This window comes from Alosa pseudoharengus, unplaced genomic scaffold (genome assembly GCF_046254945.1).
Source record: "Alosa pseudoharengus isolate Yale_2024_CS ecotype anadromous, Long Island Sound unplaced genomic scaffold, YU_APseudo_1.1 YU_APseudo_1.1_scf_8, whole genome shotgun sequence".
Taxonomy (NCBI): domain Eukaryota; kingdom Metazoa; phylum Chordata; class Actinopteri; order Clupeiformes; family Clupeidae; genus Alosa; species Alosa pseudoharengus.
The window spans coordinates 945001-957500 of NW_027468870.1; the positions used below are offsets into that span (position 1 = coordinate 945001).

The following is a 12500-nucleotide window of genomic DNA, read 5'->3' on the forward strand; positions in this document are numbered from 1 at the left end:
CATTTCACTACTTTGGTTTACTATTTCTTTATTTGTTTGTTTGTGCAAGATACATTTTTGGATCAATGTGTTTTTTTTGTATGTTTTTTTCGTCCAGCCTCCAGATCAGATCAACCTACCTCAAGCACAGACCAGAGGTTAAGGTAGGTGAAAGGTCACTCTCTCTCTTACACACACACACACACGCACGGTATCTTTTCTGGGCGTGGTGCAGCAGTACCATCTGATAATTCGTCAGCCCAGGCTAAAATCCTGAACCCGCCGCCAATGCAAGTCTGTCTTGCTTTGGATAAAAGCTGTGTCTTAACGTAAGGTTTGGAACTGTGGTTGAATAAGGCTTGATGCTGTGGTGAAATACCTGACAAGTGGGATAGTTGAAAGTTGAGAATGAAATATTCAAAATAAAAAAGACATGTAGGTCTGCAGTTGACTGTTGTTCATTATTTTATTTGTTCAGTTTGTATTTAGTTGCTTCGTTTTATTCATTATTTCATTATTCATTGTTGTGGGTTGTTCTAATCTTGCATTGTTTAATTCATTGTTTTGCTGTTCGTTGTGTTTAGTTCGTGTGTGGTGTTTAATTCATTGTTTTGCTGTTCATTGTGTTTAGTTTGTGTGTGGTGTTTAATTCATTGTTTTGCTGTTCATTGTGTTTAGTTTGTGTGTGGTGTTTAATTCATTGTTTTTGCTGTTCGTTGTGTTTAGTTTGTGTGTGGTGTTTAATTCATTGTTTTTGCTGTTCGTTGTGTTTAGTTTGTGTGTGGTGTTTAATTCATTGTTTTTGCTGTTCGTTGTGTTTAGTTTGTGTGTGGTGTTTAATTCATTGTTTTGCTGTTCGTTGTGTTTAGTTTGTATGTGGTGTTTAATTCATTGTTTTGCTGTTCGTTGTGTTTAGTTTGTATGTGGTGTTTAATTCATTGTTTTGCTGTTCGTTGTGTTTAGTTTGTGTGTGGTGTTTAATTCATTGTTTTGCTGTTCGTTGTGTTTAGTTCGTGTGTGGTGTTTAATTCATTGTTTTGCTGTTCGTTGTGTTTAGTTTGTGTGTGGTGTTTAATTCATTGTTTTGCTGTTCGTTGTGTTTAGTTTGTGTGTGGTGTTTGGCCGACACTGCACATCGGGTCAGCGAAGACAGGGTGAAGAAGTGCGAAGGCTGGCAGATAGCGGCCTCCCGCCACCAGCCTCAGAGAGAGGGTCCGCTCCGCTCAGCGCGTCTGGACACGACGACGGCCCTCCCAGACGCCAGCTTGAGGTTTTCTGCCCCAGGCCAGCGCTGTTCCTTCTTCATTTGGCCGCGTAGCGTTGAGAAGAGAACATTATTATAACACAGGACTGTTCAACTCTCATCCTTTTTAAACATTTGAGCTAATTACTCAACAATTAGTTGTTACCATTTTTAGGTGATTTTGAGGTGACACAACCAGTTTTGATTTTGTATTTATTTAAATGCATTGATCTATGGGTTCAATACATGAAAACGCTGAAAAAGACTGCGAGATCTTTACCTCAGATAGTATTCAACACAGGCATAGATTTTATTCTGTGTTCTGCAAGATAGTTTGTTCATAAAGAAAGTCGTAATCCATTTGCCATTAACATTTTTAAGTGTCTTAATATTCATGGTAGATCACTATCAAAAGTCATTACCTTAACTGGAAAAGTCCTTCATACAGAATTAGGGGTGTAGGACAAATCAATACAGTGTAGTATTGTGATATTTTTGACACGATACCATCGTGAGACAGTGCCACTAAGTATCTCAGTATTTTTATTTAATTTATATTGTGATTTTGATTTTATCTGGATATATATGTCTACTCTGATAACATTGTGTCTTAAGTACTTAAAATACATACATTAGACCTGGTTCTTCTCTTAAGTCATCACAGTAATGGGAAAGGAAGTCAAAGCAACGAACAAAGAACAAGAGTTCCCACTAAAGAACAAGATGGCTCCAGAGTTCTTACTAAAGAACAAGATGGCTCCAGAGTTCTTACTAAAGAACAAGATTGCTATACTTGCTGTATTCTAAAAAGATGGCAGTAATATGGTGTTGTGACCTAAATATCATGATGTTCTCATATTGTTCTTTGCTAGTAATGCTGTACCCCTTGTTCATAACCGTTCGGAGTGAAGTTGCGAGTGAGGATTTTCCAAACAGATTGAAGCACAAGAAGTTATAGGCTGGATTTAGGAGTTGTTGTTTTAGGGTTTCTGTCATTTGCAGTTTCATTTCCTCATTTTTCTTTACTAAATAAAAACAAGAAGTTAGTGCAGCCTTATTTATTACGACTGTACTGATAGACACCAACAGCACACAGTCTGCTGATAGGGAGGTTATTTCCCATGAGCTGGTCAATTTGCAAAAAAATTGAAATAGCAGAATGAAATAATAATAATAATGATAAGTTCATATTTTGAACTTATTTTGAGCTTTTCACCTCTCTTTCACCATAGTCTCGTCTGTGGCTATCGCTGCATGGCTTGTGATCTCATGAAGGAAGTTATGCACACAGATTTACAGATTTACACAGATTTACACTTTTCACTTTGCTTGTTTGCTCACTCATTTTCCTTTTGTTTTCTAAACTGTGGGGAACATTTCTGCATCTGGGGAAAATTGTTGGAATGGACTATTTCACTAAGCAGCTCTAAGGACTCAATGTATTGTACTACAAAACTACCTGAACCATATTTGGAATCGTCCCAAATGAATGCAGGTGACCCATGCTAATCCATATTTGGCTAATTTTGTAACTATCGGTTAACATGGAAATCTATAAATATGGACCATGTGTTGGAAATGCTTTACATTAAGGTTAATAGACATCAGTAAGTGCATGGGTTAACATCAATTAACCATCATTCTCAGTGTTGTTAAATCACGTAATGCACTGTCCTGGATCTCTTGGTTTAGAGCCTGTTACCAAATCATTTCAAATCCAGTTTGCTAGATGATTTTTTGCATCAGTTAAGCATGAATAAGCCATGAACCTCAGCTTTCAGAAACATTCACCAATTACAATACTTCATCTTATTTTTCTTGATGTTAACTAGTGTCATTAATTCTTCATCTTAACGTAAACCATTGCCCATGTGTTACCTGTGTATTGTAGACCACTTGAACTGCCATAACCATGTTTTTATCCCAGTGAAGCTGGTTAGTAATCGTTTAATGTCAAGTTACAATATTAGGTATGGTTGCTTCATATCACTCCTAAAACTGATGTCATATAAGCACAAATGTTTAATTGCATATAAAAAGTCCAAATTAGCCAAGTTACTGGACATGATTAGAAGTGTCTCTACGTCCTGTGTGATGCTGCTTCTGCCGATGGTGGAGCGTTGTGTTGTCGTAAATGTTTAGGGTGCCTTATTTCCCAGAGTGCAGTAGGCTCGGAAACAGGTTTGCCCCCCCCTGATCAATGGACCCAGATCCAGGCCTGACCTGCCTCATGGGTTCGCTGCCGTCTGGGTTTCCACCCTGGGGGCACTTCCATGTTGCCTTGCTCCAGAGGGACGTTCAAATGACCATGCAGACTCTGATGTTCAGCCCACTCACTGGAGTTGGACACAGAACCCAGCCATTTGCCCCTATGTGAAGATCCTATGGGAGGGAGCTATGCTGTAAGTGCAGTATGTGAAGATCCTATGGGAGGGAGCTATGCTGTAAGTGCAGTATGGGGAGATCCTATGGGAGGGAGCTATGCTGTAAGTGCAGTATGTGAAGATCCTATGGGAGGGAGCTATGCTGTAAGTGCAGTATGTGAAGATCCTATGGGAGGGAGCTATGCTGTAAGTGCAGTATGGGGAGATCCTATGGGAGAGAGCTATGCTGTAAGTGCAGTATGTGAAGATCCTATGGGAGGGAGCTATGCTGTAAGTGCAGTATGGGGAGATCCTATGGGAGGGAGCTATGCTGTAAGTGCAGTATGGGGAGATCCTATGGGAGAGAGCTATGCTGTAAGTGCGGAATGGGGAGATCCTATGGGAGGGAGCTATGCTGTAAGTGCGGAATGGGCCTATGGGAGGGAGCTATGCTGTAAGTGCGGAATGGGGAGATCCTATGGGAGGGAGTTCTAATCTATGTTCAGTATGGGGAGATCCTATGGGAGGGAGTTCTAATCTATGTTGAGTATGGGGAGATCCTATGGGAGGAGTTGTAATCTATGTTCAGTATGGGGAGATCCTATGGGAGGGAGTTGTAATCTATGTGCAGTATGGGGAGATCCTATGGGAGGGAGTTCTAATCTACAGTATGTGCAGTATGGGGAGATCCTATGGGAGGGAGTTGTAATCTATGTTCAGTATGGGGAGATCCTATGGGAGGGAGTTGTAATCTATGTGCAGTATGGGGAGATCCTATGGGAGGGAGCTACTGTAAGTGCGGTAAGGGGCCTATGGGAGATGGTATGGGGACCAGCCCACTGTGATTCCTCCTGTTGCCATGTTCCTGCCAAGGCCTACCTGTGTGTCCTATTACCATGTGATTTGTGAAGTTTGTGAGAAAAAAAAGAGTATAATTTCAAACATTTTGTGCAGTTGCAGTTTATGCTATTAAAGGATTTGAAAACTACCTCTTTGCACATGTGTTATGTATTCAGTGTTGCTGTCATTCATAGTTGTAGTCTATCACATGCCCTCATTAAAGATGCAGTAGTCTATCCCATGCCCTCATTAGTCTATACCATGGGTTCCCAAACTCCGTCAATGTGGGCCTCCCCTCCGAAAACAGTGACACCTCCGCCCCCCCTATACTATGCTATGCAATGCAATGAGTTTTCATCATATTTTCGACATTTGGCTTTGTTGCCCATATCAGGCTCGGGCCGTGCAGCGATAAAATGTGACAAATCTGTCCATTTTAAGTTAGCTATCGGAACGTCACCACCCACGCAACCACCCACACCATAAATTTATCTAAATTAGCTATGTGGCCTACCAAAAAATAAATTTTACTGTGACTCGAAGAGCTGTAAACAGTGTTGTAAGGCTGCGTGTACAAATCCGCTTGGAGCTGCAAGTTACTGTTCACTGGTAACTTGCAGCTAGCTCGGCTGGCGGCACTGTTGCTAAATTACGTTATGAAGTTTGGCACAATACATTCTCACTCAGGATAGGGATCAATAATACTTTCCACTATCCCAAATATTTAGTATACATCTCTTCTATGATTTATTTCGATTTTATAATGTTGACAATTACATAATCATTGAAAAAAAAACATAGATAGTTCTAACATGAAATAAACGTTTTTCCTTCTTTTTTGAAACCTTCCGCACCTCCCCTCAAATTATTTGGCGCCCCCCAGGGGAGGTGCGCCTCACAGTTTGGGAACCTCTGGTCTATACCATGCCCTCATTAGTCTATACCATGCCCTCATTAAAGATGCAGTAGCCTACCATGCCCTCATTAGTCTATACCCGGGTCATTCCACGAAAACGTGCCATTTTGCATTCAAAATATCTAATTTTCAAAGTACTGTTTTTAAAATCTTGAAGCACCTATTTGGATGAAGTAGATTCTTACCTCTCAGAAAAACATGCGGTGCCATCTCAGGCTATCTTATTGATTTATTTATTTACTTTAACAAATAGTCAATGGAGGTATGTGTGCTATGTCAACCCTGTTACCAAAAAAAAACATATATTATTATAAAATAATGAGTGCTCTTGTAACTATTCATGAATATTATACAAATAATTATGTGTTACATAAATAATTCTGGAGTTGAACACATGAATTATTAGATTTTAGGATTGACAGTAACAGGGTTGATGAAATATTGTTACCGGCAGCCATTACTAGCCATGTGGTGGACACCAGGACACCACATGGTGTGCATTCAAGAGAGGTTAAAATGCTGTTAAATATTTACATTTAAATTTTCAATCAAATAATTTTTTAATGCATGATTTTGTGGTAACAGGGTTGACAAAACTAGCTTGTCCCCTTCTGTCAGACGGAGCAAAACCGTAATAAAAGTCATTAAAAGAGAACAACACTTTTCTGGTCTTTTCACCATTAACTTCCTGGAAGGCAGGGGATATCACTTCCTGAAAATGATGTAACTTTTGGCACAGTTCATTTTCTCCAAAGGGGTTTTTATCCAAAAGTAACAGGGTTGACGACAACATGGGGACAAATGTAAAATGTTGATTTTTTCATAATTTTAAAAACATTCCAAATAAAATTGTTTAATGATCCATGAACAAACACTTGAGGCTTTTTGTACATGTATTTATTTTTATGATAATTTGACTTTTTTAATCCTAAATAGCCAGTGATACTAGACAAGTCATACCGAGGGACAAGCCATTTTTACAGCTTTTGCAATATTCCTAATACGAAAAGTGCTTAAAATCCTTTAAAAAAAAGATGTATTCTTAAAAAGTAAATAATTTATTTTTACCATTATTATATTTCCTAAAATATAAAATAATTATGAAAAAAATATTGTTAATTCAGCTTTGCAAGACACTTTTGTTTGAGGGACATAAAATGGCACGTTTTCGTAGAATGACCCACCCACGGTTGTCAAACTGGGGTACACGTACCCCCAGGGGTACGTGGACTGATTTCAGGGGGTACACGAAAAAAGATCTAAGTCATATGCCTTTTCAAACGTTTTCTCTATCCCACATTGGTAACTTAACTTCCGCATTTGCACTGCACATTAAAAACGTATTTTCTCCGCATTAACAAAATATTCGAGAGTGGAGACAGAGAGGGTAAAACAGCATTTCTCAAACTGTGGGTCGCGGAGACATGCCAGGTGGGGTGCAAACCAGGCTCGGACTGGTAATCTGTACAACCGCGCAAATGCCCGGTGGGCCGGTCCACATGTGGGCCGGTGACCTCCGTAGGCATAGTGCATAGGCCTAGCCTATAAATGCAGTTGCATCCATTTGGCTTGGGGGGTGACAGGTCAATCATTTTGGCCTCTTTATGACAGGTTCAGTGTGTGTTACGATCGCGCCCCCCTGCCCCACCCCTCAAGTGGATTTGTCCAAGCAGCCACTAGGTTTGTGGGGAAATATAGCCTACGAGTGCATGGTAGCCTAGTAGGTGCCCTCCGCTGGCTGGTGTTCACATCACAAGTTTAACCGTAAACAGCAACCAGAGGTCTAGTTTTATTCCATAAATATATTGTTTTTATAGACGTTAGTTGCACGCACTACCAAGAGCTTCCATTTACTGCACCATGTAGGCTACTGTAGTGCGGTTCTGTCAACATAAAAAAAAAACTACGGGTAGCCTACAACTTTCGCACAACTTGGTGGAAAAGTGTAGCACAGGTTAAAGAAAATCCATTCATTTTTGGAATTGATCCTACTCAAAAGGAACTTCAAAGTATTTCCCATATAGTAGGCCTAGCCTTTTAGCTCACAACGACATGCAGTGAAAGTGAAACTTGGAAAGTGGAAGTCTCTCCACCGAGTGTAGGCTAGGCTCTACATTAGATGCACAATCAATCCCGAGTCGATGCAGGTAAAAAGTAGGCCATCAACTGGTAGGTTAGTAACGAAGGTAGCCTAATTTTGCAAAATGTGATGACGGCACACAAACTTGGGCAAAAACGTTTAGTATACACTTGTGGTGATAGCCTACAGTTAATGTGAATCGCGGACTATAACCAAAGTAAAGGAGATTTGCACCAAATTAAGTTAATTAAATTAAGGCCGTGGTTGTGTTTCTACAACACGTTGGCACAAAACGTAATTTCTTTCAACTATGACGATGTCCATGTTCAGTAGCCTATATTTTTCATTTAGTCAAACAGTGACATGTGGTTTAATGCATGTGGTTTAATGCATGGGGTTTAATGCATGTGGTTTAATGGGGTAACATGACGTGAGACAGACAGAAAATGAGCCTGTCTTGCCTATCCCTTAAATCCTGTCCCTCTCAAATCACTTTAAAATGGTGTGATTAGCAACCAGAATTAAAAATAAAAAAAAACCCGGAGAGACACCCTCGGACCCCCGTGTTATTGTGATTAGGCTATAGATCTAAAATCTAAATGTTTAATGTTTGGGTTCAGTTTATGAAGTGTTGCTTTTTTTTGGGGGGGGGGGGGGGTCGTCGGTCCAGTGGTGGGCCGGTCCAGGAGAAAATTGCCAGGGCCGAATTTTGTTCCCAGTCCGACCCTGGTGCGAACTGACGTGAAAAACAGTGAGTTTTTTATTTATTTTTTTATCTGTAGCCTAGGCCCAGGTAGCACCCGATGTGCAATGGACGCACTGTGTCATTCATAGGGAAGCGCTCGTGTAAAGGCAGCTTAGTTAGTCCCGACCTGAATGAGATTTTGAACGAGGTTGTGAGAGTGGTGAATTTCATCAAGACCCGGCCCTTAAAAGCGCGTCTATTCTCCACACTTTGAGAGGAGATGGTAGCTGACCAAAAGGCTGTACTGTTTCACAGCGAGGCAAGGTGGCTTTCCCGAGGTGAGGTGCTGTCGCGTGTTCTTGGAGGAAGAGCGCATGTTTGAATCTGCAAGCACGTTCACTAATGAACATTTCTTGACGAAGCTGGCCTATCTTAGCGATATATTTGGAAAGCTCAATGAGTTAAATCTCCAGTTACAAGGCAAAGACAAGCACCTAGCAGATAAGATCACTGCATTCAACAAGACGATTGTGTGTGAGATTAGGTGCAGATCTACGGGTTTCCCGTTTACCAACAAAACTAGATGCGCGCGCAGCATTGAGGCAGAATACGCTTGGTGTATGGAAGAATATTAGACTCAAAAGTTTTGTACGTGTGTATCACGTTTTGAAACTGTAGAAATTATTTGTAACTGTAAAAATGATCTGTACAAGTAATTGTCAATATCACAAATATGCCCTACACTTACAAATCTATTCTACGGGTACGGAACGGTTTTACAGCTACAAATCATCCTACAGTTAAAAATATTTTACAATTACAAATATATTCTACAATTACACATCAATATTCTACGCACAAAAAGCTGCTCTACAGTTACAAATCTTTTCTACAGGTGTACAGACTTTTGCACCACCTTAGGGATGAGAAGTGTCTCATATGTATTGTGTGTGTGTGTAACAGGATTTGTAACTGTAAAAATTTGTGATTTAACAAAAAAATAACACGAACAATTTTAAGCATTACTCATATGTCCTTTACTTACAAATATATTCCACAGGTATTAAATATTCCACAGTTGCTGTCTTTCAATTACGAAACTATTCTGCCATTACAAATCTCTGCTGCTCGCACAAGTATTTTCTACAAGTACACAAATACTTTTGAGACTGTTCTGGCGCTTCCTGTTGAATAGCCAATGGCGATCCTCAGGTTTGGCTAGCCAACCATGAATCTCAGTTCACTAACCAATCACAGAGCAGGAGCAGCGCCGTCGTCGTGGATAGTTGTGTGGGTGCAACCAAACTTGGAGTCTACGCTTGGAGCACGCTAGCAGAGAATGTCTAGGGAACGGGCTCCGATGCTAGTTTCCCATATTCCTTGAGGTACATTGATAGTTAATACAGCCAGTGTACCTGATACACGGTTAGTTTAGTAGTTAACAAAATGTTTCCCCTCTCTATCGGCAGTTATCTTTCTGGCTGTTCCTAGGTAGTTAAATTATCAATTTATTTACATTTCAAATGGGCGACTTAAGCTATGTTAATTACAGTCATCGTTTTACATTTCTGATGGTTCGTTAACTTTGATAATTTGCCAACTGTACCTGTGCAGATAAACTACTACAAATACAATCATGCTTTTCCAGAATGCTCTCTTTCTACATAGTGTTTCAGTGTGCATGTAAATATGCATCGTTGTTTTTGTCTATTCATGTAGCCTAAGCCAGTGTTTCTCAAAGTGTGGTTCGCGAGCAGGCATGCTAAAATATAATAGGCCTATAGATGATTTGTTTGCGATGTTGAACAACTTTTATGTAAATCCAAACAGTTCTGTAACACTGCCTATGTAAGCTACGCCAGTTTAAATCATGAATCCTGACAATAAGCAAGGTGGTTCAATGAGTAGGCCTACTATTTTTTTGTTTAGCTAGGTGGTCTGTGAGGTTTTTTTATTTATTGCTTAAGTGGTCCTTGTTCTGAAAAAGTTTGAGAAACACTGATGTAATATCTCTTATCAAGGGCCTTCAAGATCACTCCACTGGATCACTGGACCATTCTCTACATCAGCATGGAGAACATGTAGCCACCACTGAATAGAAAATACATCTCCTTCCCTCCTATATTTGTTCTTAAAAATGTGTTTCTTAGGTCTATTGTATTCTAGTCTTTGAACACCATTATTGTAGACTTCTCCCCTGTCCTGTCTGATAAATTTAAAATTGCATTTTTAAATATTATTCCCTAATGCTGGGATATGTAAACTTTAATAAATAATTTTATTCATTACGCTTACGTTTTTATCCAAAGCAACTTAGACATCAATTCTTACCAGAGCCAGTTTCTCAGAGCAAGTTGGGGATACACGTAGGTGCCTTGTGGCAGCTGAGAAACAAAATCACAACTTTTCTGGCTACTGCATATGGTGCACACATTGTAGTTAAATATACAACTAGGAAAAATAGCAACCGGCATACAGTTTCTCATTGCATAGTTTATTCATTGAACAACTGGAACTCTGGTCACCGTCTGAAACACTGAAATTGTTGACTATACTGCATTGAACTTGCAGAAAACAACACTAGATCAAGCCAAAACCATAATTGCTTTATTTCAGCGTTGCATCCATAGCTTCTTTGAAGGTGTCCCGTCCAGAAGACCACCAGGTCTTTCAATGTCTCTAAAGAACCTGTAAGAATTAAAAGACAATATCAAAAAAATACTTTTAGTAGTAGTTTGTTTGTTATACAATGCTAGCCTGGTTAGCGCTTCGGACTTGTAACCGGAGGGTTGCCGGTTTGAGTCCCGACCAGTAGGCACGGCTGAAGTGCCCTTGAGCAGGCACCAAACCCCTCACTGTTCCCCGAGCGCCGCTGTTGTTGCAGGCAGCTCACTGCCGGGATTAGTGAGTGCTTCACCTCACTGTGTGCTCAGTGTGTTTCACCAATTCACGGATTGGGATACTTTCACATATTTTTCAGTCTGCGAGTGGTTCAAGTACAGATCTCTCATCAAATCCAAATCACTCTGATCAGCCCCACTCTGATCCTAAGATTCCTAAGGGATCTTAGGAAATATTTGTCATACCACTTACAACGTATTGTCTGAGGTAGGCTGTGACACGGCATGAGTCTTCCATTTCATCTGGTCAAACCACTCTTTTCAAAATCATCTGCAACAAAAACAGTGCGCAGATTTAGCCTAGTCTACTGTATGACTTCAACGAGGTGATCTTCAGTTTCGTTCTGCTTACAGTATCTCACTGCCACTGCAACGCCTTTGAATGCACTCCACTGCCCTGTTTACAAATGCTACAGCGGACTTAAACTGCCACCTTGTGGCGATAAGTTTTAATACATTTCACACAGCTGCATGAATCACAGAAAGTGCGAAAGAAATGGCCACTTCTGAATGGGACCCACTGTATGTGGTAACAGTCAATATTTTATTTTAAATGTGCTTCATAAACATACAATCCTGCACTGTGAAAACAAAAAACATCTGAATTATACTTCTCCCTTCACCCAAATACAATAATGAAGGTGAAAGGAAGTTATTAAGCATTAATGGTGCTTCCTAAAGGGGGTATTGATAAATAGTCTAGGTCCAGAGGCTGCCTTTGAAGAGCCTGTTCCAGTCTGGTTTTCAGCCTCTCTAATAACCTGCCAGTGTAGATAAATTTATCATAGATAATGATCTATCACTGACAGGAACCAACAAAAATGTTTGAAAATAAACTGACTTTTAAAGATAGAATAGTAGTGATTTCTCTTTAACTTTTACAAAATATAAAACATACACATCCGAGGATGTTGTTTTAAGTAAGAATAATGCCGTCAACAAGTTCAAAAGGTATGCTTTTTGAAACTCACATCGGGCGGCGACCTATTTTCATAGACAGTAAAATATATTTTATGACCCACCTGTGCTTCAGAAGGAGGCAGCAACTGGGGATCCATAAGAACCTGCTTACACAGAAGAAATAGATACATAGACAGATGAATGTGTCTACCAATGCCCAGCACAGTATTTCTGTATTATTTATTTTGTACCTTATGATCAGTCATGAAGAACCATCAGAAAATGCCAACATAGCCTAGCTGATGTTGACACCAGTTGGTATGTTTTGTCACACATATCAATGGATACTTATTATTAACTTATAACTAACTCCAGAGCAATCTGTTGAGCATCAAACCTACAGTACTACGGTTTTTCTGCAGTAAGGAGTTTCGGTTGCCTACTATAAGAGTTCGTCAAGTCCGAAGTAGCACCTCACAATCTGGAGGTACCAACTTCAGCGTAAAACCACCCGCGATGTTATTAGACGCTCTGGGCTTCACTCGTCATTAATTCACCACAATGTTGAACGACTGCATAGACGTAGGGTTTGAG

At 40.0% G+C, this 12500-nt stretch overlaps 1 protein-coding gene and 1 long non-coding RNA gene across 2 annotated transcripts in view; one reads left to right on the top strand and one right to left on the bottom strand.

Annotated features, from left to right (window-relative positions):
* Positions 1 to 4573, top strand: part of acer3 (alkaline ceramidase 3) — a 33956-nt gene extending 29383 nt beyond the window's left edge. Inside the window, exons 10-11 of the mRNA XM_076273542.1 lie at positions 98 to 143; positions 1084 to 4573. Coding sequence (XP_076129657.1) covers positions 98 to 143; positions 1084 to 1137 — 100 coding nt within the window. The 3' untranslated portion in view covers positions 1138 to 4573. The remainder of the gene's footprint in view (positions 1 to 97; positions 144 to 1083) is intronic.
* Positions 4574 to 10581: 6008 nt separating this feature from the next.
* LOC143112507 (uncharacterized) lies at positions 10582 to 11249 on the bottom strand. The gene is made up of 2 exons (XR_012984772.1): positions 11200 to 11249; positions 10582 to 10794 (listed from the first exon to the last, which is right to left on the bottom strand). It is a non-coding gene; the product is annotated as an uncharacterized LOC143112507 (long non-coding RNA).
* Between the last annotated feature and the right edge of the window lie 1251 nt (positions 11250 to 12500).